This window comes from Opisthocomus hoazin, chromosome 6 (genome assembly GCF_030867145.1).
Source record: "Opisthocomus hoazin isolate bOpiHoa1 chromosome 6, bOpiHoa1.hap1, whole genome shotgun sequence".
Taxonomy (NCBI): Eukaryota; Metazoa; Chordata; class Aves; order Opisthocomiformes; family Opisthocomidae; genus Opisthocomus; species Opisthocomus hoazin.
The window spans coordinates 57,756,918-57,782,300 of NC_134419.1; the positions used below are offsets into that span (position 1 = coordinate 57,756,918).

Genomic DNA, 25,383 nt, shown 5'->3' on the forward strand with positions numbered 1-25,383 from the left:
TTCTCCCCCAAGCAGTTCAGAGAAGTCTGTAGATGCAAGAGAGGTCAAGGAGAACAAAAAAGTGCCAGGCAGAATTACTACTTACAGGCGTTCTAATTTAATTTTTTTGGACAGGTATGCCCAGCACACCTGTGGTTCTTAAGCTGGAAGCAGCAGAAATCCCAAGAAACCAGCTATACCTTCCAAGAATCAAGTTGGGCTCCACATAGCTTTTAGACTAGGGAAAAAAAAACACCATACAGAACGTTTCTAGCCTGAATTTTAACTATTCAAAACTGTCAGCTCTTAAAGTTCTTGGCATATCTCTAACTGACATAAATCCACTTTTAAAGATTGTTGTGTGATTTACTCTCAGATTAACAGGAAAACAAAACCTTGAATAATTCTGTCACTAACCTATATCTGTGTGAAGTTTTGTTATTTAGGTAGAAATCTGGGGAAAGCTTCTCTGCCTGTGAAAATGAATGCCCCTAAAATGAGCGCACTGGAATTTTAAGTGTCCTGTTTTTGTTAAAGACTATGCCTTGTAGTTTGCTATTTAACTAGGAATGAAACCTAATTTCTAATGATTGAGTGCTCATGCCTACGAAGGAATTGCAGTTAACATATTCTCTGGAATATAAAAATTAAGACTTTACATATGCTGATTAATCAGCATTGAAAACCAGATAGGTCAAAGCCTGCAGTGATGGCGGCAGACCAAAGCTTGTGCTGGCCACAGTTCTCTCTTTCTTAGGTAAAACACTCAGTGCCCCAAGTTGCCCAAATTCTTGTAAATTAGGAGGCAAAAACATAAACAGCACAAATACATCTGAAAAGGTAAAAATAAAGGAATAAACTAACGTCATACTGCACTCTGGCCACCCTTGAGACTGCAAGAAGCATGTTATGAAGGCAGATGAAATCCTCCTCATCAAAGGCAGAAAAGGATCTGCAGACTCCCTCTCCTAATCTGTTCTGGTAAAATGACTACACTATTTGCTTCCTTTAAAAACAAAATAAATTTATACATACACAAGTAAAGGGCTAACTGTACAGCCAGTACCAACAGTATTGCCAGGAAAACAGGCTGCGGCAAGACAAAAAGGTGATGTAAAATGCATCATGTAAGGGAAGATGCTTATTTTTTTAGCTCATACTTCTTATATAATAAGGCTTTGGTCATAGAAAAGAGTTTTGGGGAGTTTAGGGTTTTGTATATTTAAAGCACTAACTGTTTTGTATTTAAAACAGACTATGGATGTACTGCTAACAAAGGGCCAGGGAGAGAAAATAAGTCTGGACACAGGGACTGTGTGCCTAAGATCTTGACTTTTTTTATTTTCAGCTGTGACAGATGTCCTTTCCCTACCACTCAGAATTACTCTTTTTGCAAAGAACAGAAGTCACGAGCAGCCAAGACATTTGCATACAATATAAAAAGTGGTTTTGAGGGTGTGAGGAGGAGGGTCGAAAGCAGAAATCTGTTTATTTGGCACCTAAGTGTAGCCCAGTTAACTCAGAAACATTTTTTCTCTACTACATGCTATTTTGCTTATATTTAGAGGCTGTAAGGAACCAGCTGCAGCATCACCATTTTACATTCTCTGATGGGGAATTTGATTTTGTTCCCCAGAACAAATCTCTGCCGTTAAGTGACCATGACCACTTAGCTGAGTCTTGGGTATAACAATTAAGTTTTCAGCTGAAGCACCAGCAGTAACGATGAGGTCTTAACCTTAGTCTTATATGAAGAAGCTCTGCTCAGTCATGCCTGGCTGTGAACCAAGCCCCTAACAATCAAAGAGCACACACTGGGAGGCTGCCATTCCAGGCTGATTTGTTATTTCATTCAACACGACACAGATGCCAGCAAAAGACAGGTTTCAACCAACCGCATTCAGAACGGAGGCTGCTTCTAAGAAAAGTCTTTCTGGATAGGAAACAAAAATTAGTTTCGGCATTTTGAGATTCTTGTTCAAAAAGCATTATAACCCTTCAGAGTACTTGTGCTTTTTTTTTTTTTTTTTAATTAGGATTCCATACCTGGACGCCTGTAGCATGTGGAGGAAAACTTTTTTCTTTATGAAAATTACCATACATTAGGATTAGGTCTGCATAGAATGATTTTTTTTCCCCCACAATCACTTAAATCAAACCTTGCCTGCTGAAGTTCTATCATACAGACAGATCTCTGTCAATGCTGTATCTGATTTACCTCTTCAGATGAGGTAAACCCCTGCACAACAGATGCTTTTTAAAAAGCATAGGCCATGGGCAACAAAAGGATAGCTTTTTACTCAAAACCCCCCCCCATATTCTATAATTTTTCTCCAATGCTTTCACACTAATTTGCTGAGGTAGCTATCTTTTATTCTCAATTCATGTACAGCCGGAAAGTGCACTTGAGTCTACAAAGCAGTGCAGAGAAAATAGTACCAAGGCACTGAATGGCTGTGTCTAAGCAATCTTACGATTGCCAACACAAACAGATAAAAGGACTTCTAGGTCTTCTGAAAACATGCAGAGCACAAGAAAGGTTCAAAACAAGCAGATGATATTGGTGGAAGGAAGAAAACCTGTACAGCAGTGTAAGAGAGATAGGTGTAGTGCTACTCGTCTCCCAGTGATGGATCTGAAGCATCAATGGGTGATGGTCAGGCTTCATGCTCAGGACCTGGCAGCCTTCAGTTCTGCTTCACCTACCTCTTGGTGACTTCAATGATTTGACGCCAGGCTGCGGACACTTGTGATTTAGGGTGTGATGGCCCCTTCTCATCTCTCACATTTTGTACTGGGAAGTGAAACGGAGAGCCAAGGCAACTCTGAAGGAGCTACAGAGCAAACGACCTCACATCACCTGACACAATGCTTTTTGGTGCATCATATTCTTCAGATGAATCGATAACAATTCCATTAAGAAGCTTGGAATGAGCATGGAATATTATGTCCCCATGATATTTAGTTTCTTCAGTATGAAAAAAGCCAAAAAATATTTCAACTGCTGACCAACAAAATCCGAATAGGTAATGGAGGTGAAAGCTTCCAACTATGTAAGCGCAATATGTAATTTTTTTAAACTTCAGGCACTATTCCGGAACAGGCATCTAAGCCTCATAAGGCTCCTCCAACACACATTAAAATTTCAAATACCTGAAAAGATCTACCTTCTTGGTACATTACACAAGCATCCACATTTTACATAGTTGTCTTGACCATCCTTAAGATACCAACTTTACTTCAGTGAACAAGTCAGGTTGTCCTAACTCACGTTTCCAGATCCTATACCACACAAACGGGGTGCAAGTTCATGAAGCTTTACATTTTGTTTGCTAAATATTCATAAATTTTGCATCAATTTAACAACTCTACCACAATGCTCTGGAAGATTGTTTGGCTGTATTTAAACAGTAGCCTTCCTCAGTACTAGTCCCACAGCCAACATTTTTGTGGCCACTAAATCCAGTGAGCTTAATCAAATAATGTGGCTCCAATTTATAACATTTGCACGTCACAGACCACATCAAGAATATTTTGTCCTAGAAAAATTTGAAAAAACAAGTGGAAACAGGGACATATTTATTAAATCTGCAATTGAAAGAATCCTTTACAGCTTATAGATGGAATTTCCACTTGAAACAAGAACAGAGAAAAAAGCTACTGTGCTCTGGAGGTGAAATTTGAGTGACATGGACTCACCTCCCTGGCTCTGCCCAGTTTCAGTCAGGTCTCCCATGTATTTGTCCTCACTATGCTGATAGGGCAGCCTCACTTACTATGGAAGCTTTTCCATTTGTACCTGCCAATACTGGGATAATGCCTTAATCCGGGTTTATACATGCTAAGTGATGCTTTAAATATCAGGCTAGTGGTTTCCTATTTGAGTTCTTTTTGGCTTTCAAATAAAAAAAAAAAAACACCCATCTGTTGTGGCTGTGCAAGAGTAATTACGCAAAAGCAAAAAGCTGAGATTTGCTTGATGGTGTCCCCTTTGGACTTGCTTTGCCTACCTAAATAACGGTAACAGTCATGCCTGTATAAAGTCCGAAAGGAAAAAAAGTTGAAGAGGGAAGTGATAATTTGTTCCCAGTCATGGACAACACATGCTTTTGAAGCACCTGCCACGATGGTTGATGAGAAAATAACAACGCTCGCAAAGCAAAAGGCAGAGGACCCGCTTTCTGCACAACAGGAGCAGAGGTCAGGTTCGCCACCATACACAGTCAAATGTCATTTTCCCCAGTGCCTAATCCCTAATAAACATCAGCAGCACACACCACATACCTGTGTTTGCAATTAGTGGCTAGTGTACTCTGGTATTCAGGCATGCCATGCCTGCAGAAAACACTGCCTGATGATGTGTGCCCTCCTGCAGGCACATTAATAAATCTAGCAAATGAATGGGGGGAAATAAGACAGATAGTTAGCGTTCCCATGGGACTCCTCTAATGAAAGACTGCTGGGCTGCAACACAATATCCACCCCGCAACAGATCACTGCACTGCTGCCAAAATAAGGCCACAGGAGCTCTTCCTGCCAAGGAAATCTGCGATTCCGAAATACCCTGCCAGAGTCAGTTAAGAAGCTGCAAAAGTTGCACCACCTGTGTCCCTTCTGCAAACAGAAACATTGCAAAACTTCAATAATCTTCCTGAAGCACCAAGTTTAACTTCAAGTGGCAAGTCAGAGGCTGTGTCTTCCTTTCAGCAATGCCTGAACCAAGGTAACATCAAGTAAAACCAGAGTATCTGCCTCACTCAGGCTCTCCCAATGAACTCATTATCATGGTGTCTGAATACATCTGTGTTTGGATATACTGCTAATAGCAAAAAGCCATTCCCTCTCCACACTTCATTTCTCTCATGTGCCTCCCAGAGCTAGGCTTCTACTAGGAAAACAGAAAGCAATCAAGTATTTGATGAGCGGGAGATGTGTTCTCCCCTTTGTCCAATTGCTGTGTTAACCGGATTTAAATGTGCAAAGATGTGTAAGAAAAAAAAAATTGTATGTATACTTTTACACACACACTCCAACTAGTTTTTAAATATCTAGCAAGTTTTGATAAATGGTACCATTTGAGCACTCAGACACAAGTGATGCTTTTCTAACTGAGATTTAGTCCACTCTTTTGTCTGTACGCTCCCCACCTGTGAGACGTTGCTGTTATTTGGTCCATAGGCAGGACTGTAATAAGGACAAGTAATGACAAACGCTAAAACGCAGCCTCCCGGAGCTGGAGCAGCACTTCATCAAGCAGCACACAAAGACATACCGAGTCACTACAGGATGACATTCAGCCATCGCACGGCGTGCGCCATGACATTTTGTCGATACAACTCAAAGCCATTACCACTAAACGACCCGATACCAGACACTCTCTCGCTTTGTGTGCTTTTTGGTGCTGGCTCTTTAGGGCAGGGGATGTGTAGTATCTGTCTTTCAGCTGAGCCGAGCAAGGTACAGGCAGCTGATGTGACAGAATTGCTGTTTGCCCATAACAGGAGGCCCACGGGACATCACATTTGATCAGTCACAAGTCAACTGATTTTGTACAAACCGGCATACTAGAAAAGCTGGATTGTCAGGAAAATCAAGCCTCCTGTGGTATCTTGTGCTACTGCCACTGGAAGCTCTCTGCCTCCTGACGTATAGAGGAAACAAGGCAGGTTTTTTCAGGAGATGTAAAGTCTGGATCCTACCAGATGGGACAGCTTTGTAGAAGCAAAAGCTTTGGGGTTGAGAGGGAAGAGAAGGGCAAACACCCATAGGAAGAGAGAAAAATGTTGAGCAGAGGAAAGAGGAGCAGGAACAAGAAACCCAGGGAAGTAACTGAGGGCTCAGAAGAGAAGGGAGAAGATGGCGAGGCCTTTCCTGGGAAGAGCACTCTGCCCTGCCATGTGAGCAGAAAGGATGGTGGCGTGAAGGCAAAGGGCTCCGGGAACACAATACCAGAGCACATGCCGCAAAGGGGATAGAGAAGACAGACGGGTGACCCCAGGAGGAACCTGGCAGCGGAGATGAACAGATGCAATGAATTCAACCCACAGCAACTGCAAATTGCAATACTCCTGCTTTGTCCAGTCCTATCCTGCAGATTCATATCCAGCTGCAGGTCACTGCAGAAAACTGGAAAGGAAGTATAATTTCCTTTACCCCCCATAGCCCTCTCTTTCATCAACACTTGAACGCTCAGTTTTTCCTCCCTCACTTCTTAAAGCAGGAAGAGAAAGAGAAGAAACTCTAGTGTCTCATGGGCCTCTTCCAGCCTCTTCACCAAGTCCTTGCTGCCATTTGCTCCACACCTCCCTGCAGCCTCCAAAGCCGGGATCCAGCTGCCTAGCCAAAGACAGCAGAAGTGAGCTACTGTTATGGCAGGCACGGTCTTGACAACAGCAATGCCCAACAAGCCTGCTGAACACTGCATGTCATTTATCAGGTGCCAACATCATTTCTCTGTTTTGTGCATTAAATATATATATCAAACGACAAAACACGGTAATTGCCAAAAGATGTATATCTCCTCTATGTGACCAAGTTTAGCTACCTTTAAACCTCACGTGTAACCCCTTATCGACTTTCATCAATTCAAGCAATACTGAAACTTGCAGGCAAACAGGTGGACACTAACTCCACTGCATATGTATTTCCAACTCAAGAAGGAGGATGCCTGATCTTCCATTTTACCTAAAGGACTTTCACAGGTTTTTAGGAGTCATGATTTTCAGAACATCTCTGTAGCTACAAGATCCCTGTTCTTTCCAGCAGGCATAAATGTATAGCTGAATAGCTTCATTTGCATCACGTCTGGTCTATCTACACCTTTGTTACATGCTTGGCTATTGCCTTGATCTGCTGTTGCCTGAGTCATATGGCAATTGATTTCTTCTATTCATGAGAAATGTTACCCACCAAGAACATTATTTTCCTCAGTTAGCCTGTGGACTACAAGAGCACTAGTGAATTCCCCTTGCCAGTGGATCTTGGCACACAATTGACATCAAATAGGCAGTTTAAATAGTAACAAGCACTGACAGATCCCAGGAACCCACTTACACTGGGGGGAGAGAGCAACAGCTTTAGATTTTCATCACATCCCTGTCACCAGTTATTTACTCTTTCGCTCCTGAATCTGAATGATACTCTGTGGCTGCTCAGCCGCAAAGCCAACAGCATTTCAACATTCCCAGAGCCCAGCTGATACTGGAAAAAAATGCACATCTCTATCAATATTAAGGCTTAATTGTTTTCTATCCTAATAAAAGTCCATCTCATAGTATATGTTAATGCAGTACTCCCGTAACCTGTGGATAAGTACACACGTGCACGTACTTCATCGTCTATATATATTTCCCTTGAACCTAGGATATCACATTTAACAGAAAGTATGCATATATTTTCAAGACTCCAGTTTCATTTTCATCAACCCAGACAGCTACATTATGATTTCTGCTATTTGTTCAGATCACCCTCCACCACCACCACCTCACAGAATATTAAATAAGTGAACAAAATGAGCTGGTCTGGCTGGGTAGTTTTCAAATTCACTTCAATTCTATGTCGCAGAGCCCGTCTATAGCTTTCGTGACACAGTTTGTGTGTTTAACAGGAAACATCTCATATAAATATGCTCACAAACCAAACCAAAAAGAGGAATTTTGGAAAAAGAAACAGAGCTCCGGGCAGGAAAAGTGTTTCAGTATGACGAGTGGCTTTTTTTCAGTGATACCCTACTTCAAGATTGCTCCTAACCAACAAGCACCAAGTACAGTCCAAATATCCCAGCTCTACTTTTCAATTTTAAACTCCGGGAGCCCATTTTCTACTTAGAAACCAGGCACCAGTGCTCAAGTTTGGCTATATGTGCTCAGGCAGTAGTTTCCAAGGAAACCAGTGACTGCATGAACATTGCAAAATGCAAGTCGTGTGCTCGCTGTTTCACAAGTACACTGTAACTATCTCTGTGACACAAACCCTTCCAGGTAGCTGCTTTACCACTGTTTCTAAAAGACCTTAATACAATTTCAGACGTTTAGGATGTCAGTATACACAGTATCTATTCAAGCAACGTGCACACTTGCAACCAAATCGCTTTCTGTAGATGTTGAAAGAAGCCGAAAGGAATTATTTGAGTTGGTTTCGTCCGATGTAGCAAATACTTTTGTTTTTTCCTGTTCTATCAGCCCTTCAAAACTAAGACAAGCTACACAAAACATGAATGTCAGGGACTTCTCTGCCTGCACATACCCCCTAGAAATGGCAAAACAGCAGACAAAAAACACTTATACAAATATTTATCTTTTAGCCTGCTACAAATGCAAGTATTTTGGCACCATGAAAAGCAAAAAGAGAAGCAACACTAGCAGCACAGGCAGTAAGGTTTATCATTCATGACAATAAGTGGCATTTAAACCACGATCATCTCCAGCACAAAAAACACAGCTTTCCAGGACCCCTTACTTTAAGATAAGATTCATATTCAATGACTTCTGAAATCTTTGCATCCCACAGCATCTATCCCAAGCAGGACAACCAAAGAAACAGGTACAAGTCACTGTGTCCTTTTTAAATCTCTAAGGGAGCAATTTTTTACCTTTGACTCATATTTTGCATCTGGTGCTCAGCAAGACGGTGTTTAGTAAAGGTATGGAGCGCACTCACCTTCCCAGCGAGTCTGCAACACAGGTCGCTGCAAGCAGCTGGCTAGTTTAAATTTTGTGCTACTATATACATTTTTGCTCAATATCAGCACACTGAGCTGGGGGCAGGTGGAGTTGACTCATTTCAGACATGTAAGATGCATATTGTGTTTAGGAACACAGGCTGCTAAAGCTCAGGACTACTTTCACAGCGAGTCTGGAGAGAAGGCATTTGTGTCCCTGGTCTGGGACCTCATTTTTCTGTTGATGTACTTTAAAACTATCCACCTACAGCGTTCACCCAGTAATACAGGTAAAAGGAAAAAAGTTAATTTGGTAGAAAATGAATTTATGGAGATGTATCACAATTTAAAAAATAGTCTCTATGTTAATGACTGCCTTCATTTAAGTTCTGTTAGCTTGCTTAAAACTACAGGACTTGCTGAATACTTTTGGTTTGCATATAACCACCATAAAGATTCCAATATATTTTCTGAACAGAACTAATTTGTGTTAAAGCAGTGTATTTACACTACACTGCTAAAATTAATGTCAGAAGGAAGCAGAAACTCAGAGAAGTATGTGTTGCTTATTGCTACTAAGCAGAACTAAAAATAATTTAAACTGCAGTGACGTTTAATATTGCCGTCACTCATCAAAGCAAGAATCGGACAGAAAATGACAAAATAAATATGTGGCTTTAATAGCTTTGTTCGGTGAATTTTTTTTACCTTCCTTGAACTAAAACACCTCAGAGTTTACATTCAGCATAAACATCACCTGACTAAACAAGCATACTTCAGAGACGACCCAAAACACTACTTGCCAACAGAGACAAATCTTTCTCCTCTGCATAATAACTTAATACAATATAGTTATTCCTTACCACCACTACCAACCAAAGCCTCAGAAGCCTGAATTACACAAACAGCCAAGCTACCAGCAACCTCATGCTTGCCACTTCACAACGCATTAAGCAGCACTGACTCTGAGGCGTGAGTCACACGTGTGCCCCTTGCATAGAGGAAAGCCCCATTCACCACCACTACCACTGCCAAGCCAGACCTGTCAAAACAGTAAAATAACATTTGACTGACTTGCATTCACCACTATCCTTGACACACTGCAAGTTAAAACTTCCGTCAGGAAGCGTATCATCCTTCACAACGAAAACTCATTCCTGCGAAGCGTGAGGACGCTCTGCTCTCAGCCCTGCTGCACGAACAGAAGCAGAGCAAGCTGAGTGTTGGGGAGTCGAGAGGAGACGGCTCACGAGGCAACACTGCCAAGCTGCCTTGGCCAGCCGCAGAGATGAGGTAAGTTTAGGACTGGGCTGCTGGGTAGCCAGCAAGTCCCACGCACCCAGATTCAGCAGCACTTCCTACAGGAGCGGGCTGTCCTTCACAGCATCCGAGAGCTTGTCCATGCAAATCAGTCAGCTGAAGCCAAACACAAAAAAGGTGACAGGGTTTGAGTGGCACCACACCGCTAGAGCGGCAGGAGAAAAGTCGATCTGTCCCCTTGGTAGCCTCCAAGATGAGTGGAAGGCTAATCAGCACAGGCCTAAGGCAGATCATTGCCCAAGGCAATGCTCTTGGCTACGTCTTGGATTGGTGCACGCATCATCTTTTCTCACAGACCGCCTAACAGTGAAAAGATGCTGCCCCATCGCCACTCACACAGAAAAGTCAACATCAGTAAAGTCCTAACCCCCTAAATCCTTCATACTGAAAAAAACCCCACTGATAATAGTAGATGGCACCATTTAATCAAGAATCAGCAGATGTTTCCAGGCACATAAAATTCTTTTTCAGAACAATGTTAAAATACATTCAGATGGATTCAAGCTTATATTGTGTAGCACATAAAAGCAACTACAGCAGCTAATTACTCTTAAATAAACGATAAATATATTTTAATCGGTCACTGAACACATCATGCTGAATTAGATCTTGATAAGAAAAAAAAAATAATGAAGGTTGCAGCTCCCTTGCCTGTTTACATCCATTGCTGCTGACTGCTTTTGATATGATGTTTTCTGCAGCATGACACCAGAACTAGAATGTAACAAGACTAAAGAGGCCACCATCCCTTGTCGTACATTTCAGTAGGGCAGTTGCCTACAATCACAGCAGAAGGGTTGTCTCAGTTCCCAATAACAGGCCCCTCAAGCATCTCAACCATCAGGTTCTAATGGTTAAATTACATTGAAACCATCCTCCAAATTATTTTAGGAAGAGGGAAGTTTGGGTCTTAAGGAAAGGGTTTGGGGATTTTTGATGGTTTGATTGGTTTTTTTAGAACTACATTTTGAGAGTTTTAATTAACAGACAGCTCCTGGGCACTGCAACGTACATGCCATTTATAAAATACCAGCAGATAATTTCATGCAAACACTCTAAATATGAAGTGCTTTTCAAATATTTCTGGGGGGTTTATTACTATTATGATCACTTAAAAATATGCCTCTAGTCCACAGAAGATGTGCACATTTGCCTTCAAAGAACCAATTTGGCCATCGCAGGGATTTTGTTAAATCTCTTATACGTATGTTGTACTTTCCCTAAGGCGATGCAACCAAGCATTCTATTTTTTTTGAACTAGAATTCTTAAATACGACTCACAGGCTGCTCCTCCCCCAAAAAATGAATCTCTGGGATTTTGGCAGATTTCCCAACTTTATATTCAAAGCATTCCTAAGTCTGTTAACTCACAAAAACAAGTCAGTTTCATCTTACTCAACATTTTCTATAAATGACACAGCATTTTGCCGTTATCTCAGTTAAGGCAATGACAGGGCATGCACCACCTCTGTCAAGAGAAGATTGAGCCCTTACACATTTCTTCACACTCACAAGCTTTCCGCTTTGTTTTACACTCTGCTTCTACAATTTTTTTCCCCTTCTGGAAAACAAAATATACTGATTACACAGCCTTCCAAAAAGGCATACAGCTGTTGCCAATCTCCAAACGAAACACCCTGTTAAAATAAAAGTCCTGGGTATTTTCCCATTGCAAACACAAAATAACAAAAGCAAAGAGACAAGAGTCGCAGCTTCCTAGTTAAAAAGGCTATTCTTTGGTCTGCAGCTCTGTAAAATCTTAATTGGAGTAACAGTTGGTACAAACTCGGTATCGCAGTACTTTTCATGCTGGCAGGCTGTTAGCAGCCTAGATATATCCTGTGAGAGGTCAAAGGTGTGGAAAAACAAACAGAGCAGCAATTTTAGGAGATGAAGAGGCGAGAAGGATTTGTCAGGACATTTTTCTACCATGGAAAACCATCCAGCTGTCTCCACAGCCTGTCCTCACCTACTCCAGTCACTTCTAGCAAGTTATTTCCTTTGGGGGGAGAAAGAAAAAGCCACTTATTTTAAACAACCGGCTTCTAGTTACTTGAACAGGAAGACTGATAAAGATGCCAATGCCTGACTTCTCTCACTGGTCTCATAACTTAGAAGAAAATAGCAGAATTTTAGCTATAACTTCCTCACGCGAGCCTACAAAGTCCCATTTCACATTAACAAAGAAAAAGTTTAGAGGCAAAATAAGACCAACCCTGCAACAGCAACTAAAACTCTTGACACTCTGAAACAGATAATTTTTTCAAACTACATGTATCTTAAATGATGGCGTTTGTGTGCAAGGTAAGATCTTGCAGAAAATTTAATGCTATTTTTCCATACAAGGCAATTAAATTTACTTTCACACTTCAAAGCCATCCAGAGTTTAACGATTTTATAATCCAGAATCTTCTACATGGCATCACAGCAGCTTCCATAGACACTTCACAACAGTCAGACCCACAGGCAGCAGAAGTTTACCGTGGCCCTCATGATCACTCCTCCTTGTTTCTAACAGACTTTCTACTGCTACTGAACCTACTCACCTCCAGCCACCTCAGGTGCTCCACCATATCAGGAAGACAGACCCAGCCCCACTTAACTGCAAAAAAAACAGGCTACCAAACAACTGAAGATTTCCTGTGTGTCCTCTTGGTGCTCCTACTTCTGTATAATGCTGGATAACAGGCGGATACTTTGGTGGCTCGTCAAAACCAGAGGCTGGGATGCCATTACCTCAGGAGTCACTGAGGTTCAGCATGAAGAGGGCAAAAAAGCCAACACTTCTTTGCATGCTTTGGTAGCTCCTGTTCTGCTTCCAGGTCCTCTCCACTTTAACCCCCGGTACCACCACAAATGGTTATCTTGAACACCAAAATATTATCAAGATTGTGTCACGTTTGTTTAATCTAGACAAGGACCTCCCCTCAACCACACACAAGCACTGTGTAAGCCATGTTTGCGGCTGCATGTAGAACAGTGTATGAAAAATTGAGATTTATGTATTAATGATCTCAAATAAACTAAGCTAGTCTCATTTTATCAGTCTCCCAGGTACATCCACCACTAGCAGAGCAGCTGATCTGGATTGTATTTTAATCATCAGAAGTCCAGACAAGAAAAATACATAGTCCTCATGTTTTATTTATATAGCTACATGTTCCTTTCTATTGGGATGCTCAAATTAGAAGTGCTCATCAGTGCAGTTACGGATTTAGGCAAGCACCCAAGATGACCATCTATCACCAGAAAACTCCACATTGTCTCAGCAGGTGTCCATCCCTGGGCATCAGGCTTTGAGGGCTTCTCATCACCATGTGTACTCCTGAAACTGTGAGCAAGTATCTTTTCCACCTCAGTGATTAAGGTCAGAAGCTGCAAGTTTACTTAAATATTGTAAATAGTATTATTGACCATGGAAGGTCAATATGAAATACTACCTCAGGTGGGTGGCATCCATTATGCCCCACGTGAGACTACGGCAAGGCATTTACACAATGAGCAATTAAAATTCAAGCTGGAAAACGTTAATTCAAGGCTTCATCAGCCTTCCTGTGCATTTCACCGTACGCAGCAGAGGCTCCCAACTCACTCTGCTGGAACCTGAAGCACTTCCCCGAGCTCTGGGGAGCTTCATTCACACCTCCAGGGCACCAAGGGGCAAACAGACACACCCCTGACACAAAAATAAACATTTTTGGATACGCCTTCCCACCGCTTAACGGAGGAAGTTAACGCCTCCAGGCTGCCTCGCCCCGGACCACAGGTTCACCAGACACACGACGGCTTGCACAGACCCACCTGCCCGCCGCGCCTCGGCCCGCCGCCCGCTCGCGGGGGAGCCGGCCCCTCCACCTGACGGGGCCCGGTCTCCACTTTTTGGGGTGTTTTTTGTTTGGTTTGGGTTTTTTTTGTCCACCGCAGGTCCTCCGGCCGCCCTTTCGAATCCGGAGCGGCGGCCGTTCGCCTTAAAAGGGCAAAATATCTGAAGAGAAACGGCGGCGGGAGTGGGCGGAGGAGCGGGCGGGCAGGCGAGCCGGCAGCCGCCGGCCCGGCCGAGGGCCCCCAGGCGGCGGCCTGGGCGGGCAGTGCCGGAGCGACGGTTGCCAGGAGACGGCGGGGCTCCGCCATGCCGGCAGGAAGGGCCGAGGCCGGGCGGTGCCTTCGGCCCTGCCCGCCCGGCCTCGGCCCCAGCCCCAGCCCCAGCCCATAACCTACTGGGGGAGACTCCTGCTCCGACAACCCCGGTCAGGGCGATGGCGAGCACCTGGCAGCTGCCCGACCTCGCCCGTAGCACCGGCGCCGCCCGCTCCGCCATCCCCTCGGCCCAGGAGTAAACCCGCACCCAGGTGGGGCTGGTGAAGTCCCACATGGGGCCTCGGTGGAGCAACACGGCGCCGAGAGGTCGAGGGCCCGTCCGCCATGTGTCCCAGCAAGCGGTGGGGGCTGACCTGCATCCCAGAGCCCGCCCAAAACTAGAACAACTCCAACTACCAGCACGGCTCCAACGATCCTCTGCGACCCCAGCGCTCCCGCTGAATTCAGCGAGGAAGATGTCGGCCGCAAAGGGGAGGCGGGTTTGTCCGCCGGCCAGCAGTGGCGACGGGGAGGCCGAGCCCAGGTTGCCGCCAGCCGGGGGATGTAAGCCTCGGGCCGGGCCCCACTGCCCTCCACTGTGCTTCCACGGGAAGCCAGGCGCTTCAGCAGCGGATAATCCTTTGTTTTCCTCTTTTTCTTTTTTTTCCCCCCCCTCCCTTAAGAAGTGCTGAACCAAACGCATTGCGATTTGTTGGCTAGGAAAAGATACCGGGAGGGAGAGGGGAGGGATCCCACTCCTGCGAGGTCTCCGTTTTCTCCATTAAACCGCTATAATTTGCCTCGTCTGCCGCAAGCGTGAAAGCAGGGCAGAGCATCTCCCCGGGCGCCCTGTGAGATGGGAGCCGAGGATCCCGGCAACTTTCCCTTCCGGCTGCCACCGCCCGCCCACCCTCCATCGGACCAGGACACTGCAACGAGCCCTTGCCACTGCCTTCCTTCTCCGCCAGAACACCAGCACCGGCCGGGCGCGGGAGGCCAGCCAGGGCGGCGACAAGGCTGCTGGAGACCCGGGCACCCTACCCCGCCGGGCTCCAAGTTTCCCCGCCCGCACGCTGCCCGGCCCTGCCCGCCCCGCCGTGAATCGCTGCCTGCAGGACGCCGCGACTCGCCTCAGGGCAGAGACCCCCGGGTTTACCCCGTCCCCTCCCGCAGCGGTAAAGCCCCCGAGACCGCGATGCGCTCCGGTTCAACCCGCCAGCAGCAGAAATTCTCCCCGCGGGATGGGGGGGGCGGCCGTGTTCGACAGGAGCGCGGCTCTGCCCCCGCCTAAGAGCTCGCTCGTCCTGCACATTCACCCCCGCAAGCCCCCGAGGGCAGAGCTCAAAACTTTCCCCCCGCGGGGCCGCCCGGGAGGGCGCGGGGGCGGGCGGCGCCCGGGGCGGCCGCGCTTCAGGGCTGCGCTCCGCGCCCCCTCCCCCGGCCCGGTCCCTCCCCGGCGGGCGGCGGCGGCTGCGAGGACGGGGCGCGGAGCGGGAGAGGCGTCCGCCACCGCCCCGCAGGCAGCGAGGGGAGGAGAAGGGGGCGAGCAGGCTGAGCGCGGCGGCTGGAGAGGCGAGGCATGGAGCGCTCCGGTCCCCGCGGGCGGTGGGTACCCGGGGCGAACCCCCTGCTTACTGCGGGCTCTTGGGGTAGAAGGGGAGGGTGACGTGGCTGAGATCCTGGATATCGAAGGCGGTGGGCTCGGCCGAGATCGCCTGTCGTTTGGTCCTCTGCTCCCCCTGCAAGGTGCCGGCGCTCTGCTGCTGCGCCTGCTGAGTGGCGGGCCGGATCACGGAGCGGTACTTATCCAGCTCGTTCTGCAGCTTCTGGATCAGTTCGTCCTTCTGGTCCAGCTCCAGCTCCAGCTCATCGATGAGCGCATCCCGCTGCCGCAGCTCCTCGATCTTCTCCTGCAGCGCGTATTGTAAATCCCGCAAAGTGCCCATGGTCCTGCCGCCTCGCTCGCCCCTCGCCTCTCCCGGCAACTTTCCCCCCTGGGCCGCCCGCCGCCTCCCCGCACTTGGGCCAACTTCGCCTCCGCCGCCCCCTCCGGCCGGGCGCGGCCCCGCTGCCCGCCGGGGCCCCGCCGCAGCCGGACCCCCGCCGCAGGCACCGCGCTCCGCAGCCGGGTTGTTAGGGGCGATTTCGATCCGCCTGCGTCAGGCGAGGCTGGCAAAGGAGCGGGAGACACACACACACAGAGGCAGGCGGAGGAGGAGGAGGGAAGGCGGCGGGGAGGGAGGCAGGGGCGCCTGCGAGGACGCCGGTGCGCTCCCCGCTCCCTCCTTCTCGGCCCCGCCGCCCCCCGCGCCGCCCACAGCCCCGCGCCGCGGGGTCGCCCGGCGGGGGTGCGGGAGGGGGCGGCCGGCGGCTCCCTGCGGCGCTCCGCAGCCTGCGCCCGGCCTCCCCCCGCAGGAGGCGGCCGTCAGGCAGGTCCAGACCCTGGGACATGGCCGCATAGAGCTGCCCTCTCCGTCCCACTGGCGGGGTGTCCCCTGGTCCTCTCCCTTCCCATTCTCGGCTCCAACCGAGGGTGCTACTTCTTCCCTACAGAACTTGCCTGGCTTTCCTCCCGTTTACTTTTTTTTAACAGCCAATTTTTGTGGTCTTCTCGGGGTGAAAGCAAAAGCTGGTGCCTGGCATGGCTCCTCCTCAGTCTCAGCAAGCTTTGGGCTCCAACAGCCCCGACTTTAACGTGAATATCAGTCATGTTTGTCTGTACTGGAAAAGCCTGGAGGCAAGGCATATGGGTCTTAGAGCACTTAAAAAACCCTAACTTAAAACACGGGAAATAAATAGACTTTCTGTGTAGCCCCAATACCCACATGTAAGCGTGAGCTAGTTTCTGCCACACCAAACACGTATCGATACAATTTTCCCAGCACATGAGCGCGACGCCTCATGCACTAGGATTTTCTGCATGCCAACAAAGTACTACACACTGGTTCTACCTGTGCAATACGGTCCACAGGTCTGCAGCACAAAAATAACAAAATAAAATAAATGAGCTGCAGCAGCTGAGCCCCTCGGTGCCAAATGGCTGTTTTCTTTTGTCTTGCCCGCATTTGCCAGGCGCAGAAGCAACAGTGATGTACACCGTTACAACATGGCTCCTGGGCTTGGCCCTCCAGGGCAGAAAGAGGGATCTGTGGGCAAGAAAATATCTGGTTTGCGACTTTCCCGATAAGACTGCACAGTCTGGAGGAGTGGGGTAAAAGCTCCCATAGCCCAGCTAGGCACAGGCGCCCTGTAAGAGCCTCTGCAGCTTGGGGCACCAGCACAGTTTCATGCTTGGATGTTTTCAGGGCAGCAGAAGTAGCTGCTTCAGTTCCCTCTCTGTAAGTTTGATTTGGGGAGGAGAGAGGGAGATGCAGCCACAGATACATTTTCTGGAAGTGGGTGTTTGTTTCTGCTGTTAGCACTCTCTCTAGACCTCCCATGCGGGCATTAGCTGTAAACGAGGGACATCCAGACACAGACCATATTTATGGGATTGAGCTTCTTTGGTTGGGGTTTTTTTGCTTTTTTTTACTGTTATGTACTGGCACTTCGCTGAGTCCAAAGTTCTAGCATTCAACCTGCAGATGGTCTTTATAAAATAAATGAAAAAAAAAACCAAAACTGAGGAGGAGTTACAACTGCTCCCTGCTCAGCGCTGAAAGAGCCTGGCCTCTGTTCATAAGCATGCAGCTTTGCAAGTTCTTCATTGTATTTGGTACCTCCTGCATTTTTCAAGATGCATGTGGAAAAAAAATGGGTTACGCAAAATGCTTTCGTTTTCAGTCCCCTTGATACATATCTGCCAGACACAAAAGCAAAGTCCCCTGGTTGTTTCCACAGGTTGCCAATGCGCTTTAAGTTCAGAAAGCTTTTTTTACTGTGTAGTCCCTCCATTTCAATCTTCCCTAACTCTCTAGGAACAAACGTACCAAGTATCTTCTGAACATTCTATTTTAAAGAAGATCAACATTAAATACATGCACTCCTGCTGCCTACAAACTAGAAATCAATGATAAATAAAATATTTTAATAGCATTCAGCTGACACGCTTAAAGTTTTATTGTTTTCCTCCCTACAGAAGCAATACCAACTTCTGGACGAGGGAGATGACGATACCATTAACTGAAGCCCACCAGACTTCAAAAGAGTAACAGCCCTGAGGGGAAACTTGTGCATAATTTCTCAATGACAATCAGTAAAATCACATTACTTTGTTTCTATTAGAGGTGCACAGCCTGGGACTGAGCAACAGTACCTAGATCACAAAGGAACCGGAGAAAACCAGAAGAAATTATGGGAAAGAAAACCGGTGAGGAATTTAGCCAAATAAATCTAAAGAAAATATTTATTTACGGGTGGGAAGCAGATTTTCATAAGACTCATGAGGTCTAAGGAGATTTTTATGGCTTAGTTTTAGTTTTGGACTATAACTAGCAGCTGTCAAACCTAAGGCCGGTCTTCCCCAATTTAAGGATGAGGCCAAACAGCCCAAAGGGCTTCACAACCTGACAGTCGAGTTCTGCTGTGGGACGGCAGCTGGCAGTTGTCTATTTTTGCCTATTCAATGATGTCCCAAAGAAACTGTTGGGTGAGTGCAGATCTCCTCCCTGCAGTTCCATGCTTTCAGCTTTCCTGGTACCGGCCAGTGTGTATCTCAGGGATCCCAGGGTACCGCCCCACTCTGATAAAAATAAATCCTCTGATCCCATTCCTTTCAACTTAAAGTTCCTAATAAAAAATCTAAGACTCTCAGAGCAGCTGCTTTGTCTTCTTGATCCAGTGAATGGAAAGAAACAGCTTTAGGGAGAAGAATGGCAGGAATGCACCAACTGGCTTGGTTTCGGGAGGATGGGGTGAAGCTGCTTGCGGTTTGTTAAGGGAGCCTTTGTCTACACACATCCCAAAGCCTTTTTCTGATCCAGCCACTGCAATACTGTGCCTGGATGTCAAGTAAGCAGGAGGAGGGGAAAAAAAAAAACAAACACGACATCCTCTCTGCCCCAAAACACCGTGCGCCGGGGCTTGCTGATGGGAATCACACGAAATGGGGATGTTTCTTCTCTTTGAACAGGCTCTGATGTACTCACAACATTTCCTCTCTGCACAGCACCTAGGTTTTAATAGCTTTTGCTTCTAAACCTTTCAAGGATCATCTGTCACCAAATGCACCCACTCAGCTTCCATCTTCCAAGCTAAAAACATATTTGAAAGCTCTCTATTCTGCAAGCATCTCCCCAGGCTCACCAGTCAAAGCTCAGGCAGCAAGCGGGATCGCTGAAGGCAAATGTCGCCTTGCTACAGCCAGCCAGGACAGCAAGGATGAAGAAGCTGGAGATGCATCACTGAACACATACATAAACATTTTCCTCCTCCTGACCCTGCCTAATCCACTCCAATGCCAATCCTTACTCTTTTCCTAAAATATCTATGGGAGCAGATCAGCCTATGGTAGAAAGTTGAACTCCTTGGATTTTACAATGCATTTCTCTTCTGGTTGGGGGTTTGTGAAGATTTGGGAAGGTGTGTGACCCCCGGGACTATACCTGTTGATGGCACACAGCTGGTTGCAAAGGCAAATGCGTTCCCTGGGTCCATATTCACAGCAACACCTTTACGACGTGAAGAAGGAAAGACTAAAAATACAGGAAGATGTTGAGGAAAGCAGCAGGTACATGACCTGAACTCTTGCAAAAAGCACGCTAGAACCAACTCAAATTGCAGTTCACCCCTGAGAGTCACCACATCTCGTCCGTGGGATGCTATTTGCTATTCCACCATGCACCCAAAATTCACACCAGTCCCTGATGCAGAGGAAGGAGTGACACCTACTGAAACATGAACACATCTGACTCCTCCCTAGGGCATATTTGGCCATGCTTTTGCCTCAAAGAGAGTGCCTCCAGTAGCTTCTTCTGAGGCCACGGTGCCCTACAGATTTGCATGGGGCAGGTAGAAAATAATTCAGCCCCCAAGGATGGGGATGAGACTGGATCTACTGCATCAAAGTAGCCTTGCCAAGACCAAGGAACAGGAATTGGCAGTATTTGGGAATTGCTTCAGCTCATGTCTCTCCAAAATTAAGCCCTATTTTCTCATTACATTGGACATTCCTCCTTATTTTGGTCCTTTCTGGAGCCTCTGAAATGAGAGCTGACACCCATTTGTTCCTCCCCATGGAAGGGATGGAGATATATGGGCTTGGGCACTCTTGCAGTGAGTTCTGACTTTTAAACCCCATTGATGTCAATCAACTTATTCCCAGGGTAGTCAGCCCCCAGTGCTGGAAGATAGGAAAGGAGAGTGGAACAAACCTCCCATAATCCAGGAGGAAGCAGTTAATGGCCTGCTATGCCACCTGGACACTCACAAATCTATGGGGCCGCATGGGATCCACCCAAGAATGCTGAGGGAACTGGCAGAGGAGCTGGCTAAACCACTCTCCATCAGCTATCAGCAGTCCTGGCTAACAGGGGAGGTCCCAGATGACTGGAGGATCACAATGTAACACCCATATACAAGAAGGGCTTTTCGGGCCCCTCACTACAAAAAAGACGTTGAGATGCTGGAGTACATCCAGAGAAGGGCAATGAGGCTGGTGAAGGGTCTAGAGAACAAGTCATACAAGGAGCAACTGAAGGAACTGGGGCTGTTTAGTCAGGAGAAGAGGAGGCTGAGGGCGGACCTTACTGCTCTCTACAGCTACCTGAAAGGAGGTTGTAGTGAGGCAGATGTTGGTCTCTTCTCCCAGGTAACTAGCGATAGGATGAGAGGCAATGGCCTCAAGTTGTGTCAGGTGAGGTTTAGATTAGATATTAGGAAAAAATTTTTTACTGAAAGAGTGGTCAGACATTGGAATAGGCTGCCCAGGGTGATGGTTGAATCACCATCCCTGGAGGTGTTTAAAAAAATGTGTAGATGTGGCACTTCAGGATATGGTTTAGTAGGAATGGTGGTGTTGGGTGGATGGTTGGACTTGATCATCTTAGAGGTCTTTTCCAACCTAGGATTCTATGATCTTGAGGATTTTCCTTTAGTATGTGGATTCTTTCCATTATCAGTAAGAAACACTGAGAAGCAGCTCTTGTGAAGAGCACGCAACTGCTCCAGCCTGCCCTAGGAAATCCTCCCAGGATGAAGATAATTTGGAGTAGAGTGCATGAGAAAAACAACACCCCAAGACCTATTAATGTTACAAAAATTGGCTCAGTGCAGAGACAAGAAAAAATAATAACGTGCTGCATGGCTATTGGTAATATGCTTAGCTTTTTATATCACATTAGGGGCATACATAATAACACAAAAATGAATGTTTGTGTTATGCAAGGCAAAAGGATGAGACATTATGCGTGTACAATAGCACAGAATTATCCATGTAACACAGTGGTTTGAAGACCTCCTCCGCTCATGTGCGCAGATGCATGTGCCAGCATCAGATTTAAGTTTCCTGTTCTCCTTCATGGGCCCTTTGCCCAGAATAAATGGATGGCACAAAGGACCTAATGCACTGGCAAGGTAAGAGATAACTCTCCCCTTGTCGTTTTGCCAGGCTGGAGGAAAGCCTGTACCTGTGGTTCCTGCTGGGTGGACTGCAGAGCTGAAACAGTAGAAGAGTATCGGTCACCCTTGTGGGAGGAACATGAGTTTTACCTAGAAATGGCACAATAAATTATTCTCAATATCCAGGAGTTAAATACACATTCAACAAGCCATTCAAAGCTTTTTCCTTCCGTTAGAGCAACCAAAACAGTCCTTCTGGCTTCTTTTCCCCACTGACAAGACCCTATTCACACCAGCCCTGCCTACTTGTCTACAGAAACCACAGATCCTCTGCCCTCTGAAAAGCATTTGACACACTTTAGTTGACATATGTCTTTCTAAGCCAGGTTTTTTCTCCCATAATCACATGGAAAGCTGGATTTTCAACAGCTCATCCCCTGGTTGCACCTGGTGGCACTGGGTCTCTGCAACACTTTGCTTCAGTGCTGGTTCAGGCACTCATGAGTCCAAACAGCATAGTGGGCTTCCTGGTAGCACCTGCTCATATACTCAGCCTAAATGAGAGCTTTGGGGATGGGCTTTCTCCAGGCAAGAGTAAGCACATTTTCTGTGCACCCCTAGATAGAAGCGGAAAACACCAGCAGATGTCCAGGCAGGTCAAGCGTGGGAACCACCGTCCCTGATCACAATCCCTCCTGTCCAAACCCACCTCAAGTGGCTGGTTGATTTTTTTCCCACCTGCCAGAAAGGGCTGGACTGCCTGGCAAGGTCAGACACAAGCAGAGCTTAGTTAGGTCTTCCTGTGGGCTGGATTAAGGCAGAAGCAGCTTCAAAATGATTCGACTGACTTACTTAAGTTTCTTCAGGCCCATGGTAAGCAGCAACTTGTTCTGAAAACTGCCAACATAAATACTTAGCGCTGTTTTGCAGTTACTACAATTAGACATTGACTATGCCCCTGCTTTTCTCAGCAGTCCCAGGGCACTGACTATGTAGAGCAAACGCAGCATTTACACAAGAAGAGCCATGGAAATGTAGTTTTCTTTTCTTTCAGCCTTAAGCTACCCGCAAATGAACTCAGGGACTGATTAAATTAAATGTAAGGATGCAGGTCTAGTGTTGGAACCATGAGATACAGGGTATAATGGAAGTGAAGTTTGTAGAAAACATTGACTCAGTTGACGTAGTTGGAAAAACATTCTGGCTTTCATGCACATAACCATGAGATTGGGGGAAGCCGAAATGTTTGAAGAAAGGTGGGAGCCATACGTTGGATCTGAGACCATTGATTTTCATGGACACATGGCCAGGATAGCCAGGCCAGCTTCCTCACACTTCTCACCAACCAGAGTTTAACGACTCGGGACAGCCTGGGCTCAGTGACCCATTTATCTTCACTACTCAACATACATTCCTCCTCTTGCTGTATGATATCTTAGTGCCACGGTGAAGGGGTGGGAGAGCTTGGTGACTCATCCATCCCCCAGCCCACGCACCAAATGGTGTGGGGTTACTGCCCGAGGACAGAAACAACCCAGTCTGATCACATGACAGGGACAACATCCTAATGCCGACAGAGCTCTACAATGTCATTCAGCCATTGAACAATCAACATGCACAGGCTACCATAAGTTTCCTAAATCTCACTTTTCATGGGCAAGAACCTTACAAAGCCATCAACACAGCCAGAGACCCTACAGCTGCCTGATACGCTGCATGTCACCTTTGTATTGCATTGCTTAGGAAAGGCACTTGGGCAGAATATAGATCTGAGCTTACGGTGCTACACAGTCCAGACAACTGGGAACTCAACAGGGTGTGAGGACATCTGGGGTCAAATCCCAGCTTTCTGCCTTTGTTTCTGACTTCATCTGCTCCTGTTAACCTTTTGCGTGTGAGATCATCTCTTTGTATGTCTTTATGTGGGACTCTAACTAGCAATAGCAGCTTCTAGGGGCACATTTTGGAGTGCTGGTTCTTGCATTGATATTCAGCAGTATGCTGGTAAAAGCTTGATTTTGTTGATCAAAAATGGGGTTTGTCTTGTGAGCCAGCCTGCAGTTCATCATGGTATACTCTTAAAACACTATACAAACAGGTAAGCTCATCAGCCGTTACCATGCAGTTACATCTTTTGCTTTCTCCAACCTCCATTGCCTTCTGCAACTTGCTGATTTTTTTAATCGTGGTGCTCTGGTTGTAAGAGGTGGAAAGCAAAGTACTCAGGCAGGTATGAACAGCAAGAGGCTTGTTTTCCCCAAAAATTATTTTAATTGATAGCAGCTTATTTCTACAGCCTGATTTTGAAGCCGCTTGATGCCATTTCTTAACTTCCCAGGTTTAACGGTAGCAAACCACTTGTCAGCCCCGAGCATTTGCAATTCCAGGTGCTCCCTCTCATCACCCTTTCGGACCCTGAATTTTTTCTTATCTCTCCTTGCCAGTAATGCACCACTCACCTGCCATAATTGCCTTGGTCTGTTGGGCTGATTTATTCAACCTTCTAAACAATTCATTTATATTTGAAATTGGATTAGATATAAACATGTATTCTGCTATGACTGATATGAAAATAACCAGTGTGTTACCATTATTTTATGATGAATGTATTGTGAACAACTGCACTGTCTTTTTATGTAATTAAATTAATTCCTCTGCTTATTAAAAATTATTATTTGAATGTTTCAGGTATTTATAACCATAAGCACAAAGTATAGATTTTCAGCCTGTGTTTTACATGACTGGACAACAGACTGGAGTTTCTTGAAGATAAATACAAGTTGCACTGAAAGTTGCCTTACATTTTAGAAACAGACAAGTGCTAGAATTTATTCTGAAGTGGTTTTCTGACATCTGCATATCCTAAGCAACTAGAAAAAAATTACTGAGGCATCAGTCTTTTATTTAAGTATCTAGAAATGTTTATGTCTGCAATAGCAATGCTAAACCCTTCCTCGCAGAAAACATTTCCAGAAAAGATTTGTACTCAAAGTTGATCCCTGTGATCATTCAAGGCTCTGAATAAATGGCTTCGTCCCACAGAGGACCCAGCTCGTTAAGGTACCAAGGAAATATTCATGAATCATCCAGGCACAATCTGCAAACACGGGCTCACAGCAGGTTTCACAGAGGTTTTACAGTGTTCCACTGACTTCTACAGCTATTTCTTATTTCTGTTTAGGTAAACTTTATCAGATTGGGCTCTCTGAGAGTGTAAAACTGTTTACGCTCACAGTTTTCTCTTTGTCAGTGTTTGTTTGAGCTGATTGCTCTACTCATCAGAGCATTAGAGGCCAGTGTTTGCCTGATTTCCTAAGCATTGTCAATGTCTTGCAACTGACTGCCTTGCTGTGTTGCCTGAAGCAGGGGATGGGCAGTACTTTTATTCTCACCTTTGCACAATTTCAGCTTCAAATCAGCAGCTAAACCCTTGGGCAAGGTGCAGGGCTCCTTCCTTGCGCTTACTGCATGGCCATTACCCCATCTTGGAAGAGGACATGGGAACACTGCCCCTCACCAGCCACAGGCGAGTCAGGCTGCGCAAACCCAGGGCTGTAGTGCCTCTTCTGACTCCAGCTCCACCTCCAGTTGATTTTGCTTTGACTCTGACTTCACTCCATGGCACAGGATTAAAACGTACATTGAAACATACTGTGAAAGTTCACCTATGCAACTCTTCTCCACCATAAAACACTCTGGAAGGATTCACCCCTGAACATCTTCCCCACCACCTCCTAATCTTTGATCTGGTTGGAGAACAGCACCATGTTCACTGCTGGGGAATTATGATACCGACTCATGGGAGCTTCCTCAAACCTAGAAAGAAAAATCCTTTGCAAGTGACGATGCTG

At 46.2% G+C, this 25,383-nt stretch overlaps 1 protein-coding gene across 3 annotated transcripts in view; it reads right to left on the reverse strand.

Annotated features, from left to right (window-relative positions):
* PRKG1 (protein kinase cGMP-dependent 1) overlaps positions 1–25,383 on the reverse strand; it is a 553,253-nt gene that overhangs the window by 499,806 nt on the left and 28,064 nt on the right. For 2 of the 3 annotated variants that reach the window (XM_075423233.1, XM_075423235.1), the window contains exon 1: positions 15,671–16,037. The exons of the other annotated variant lie outside the window; for it this stretch is intronic. In XM_075423233.1, the coding sequence (XP_075279348.1) occupies positions 15,671–15,981 (311 nt within the window). In that variant the 5' untranslated portion in view covers positions 15,982–16,037. Of the gene's footprint in view, positions 1–15,670; positions 16,038–25,383 lie in introns of those variants that run through there. 3 annotated transcript variants of the gene reach the window in all.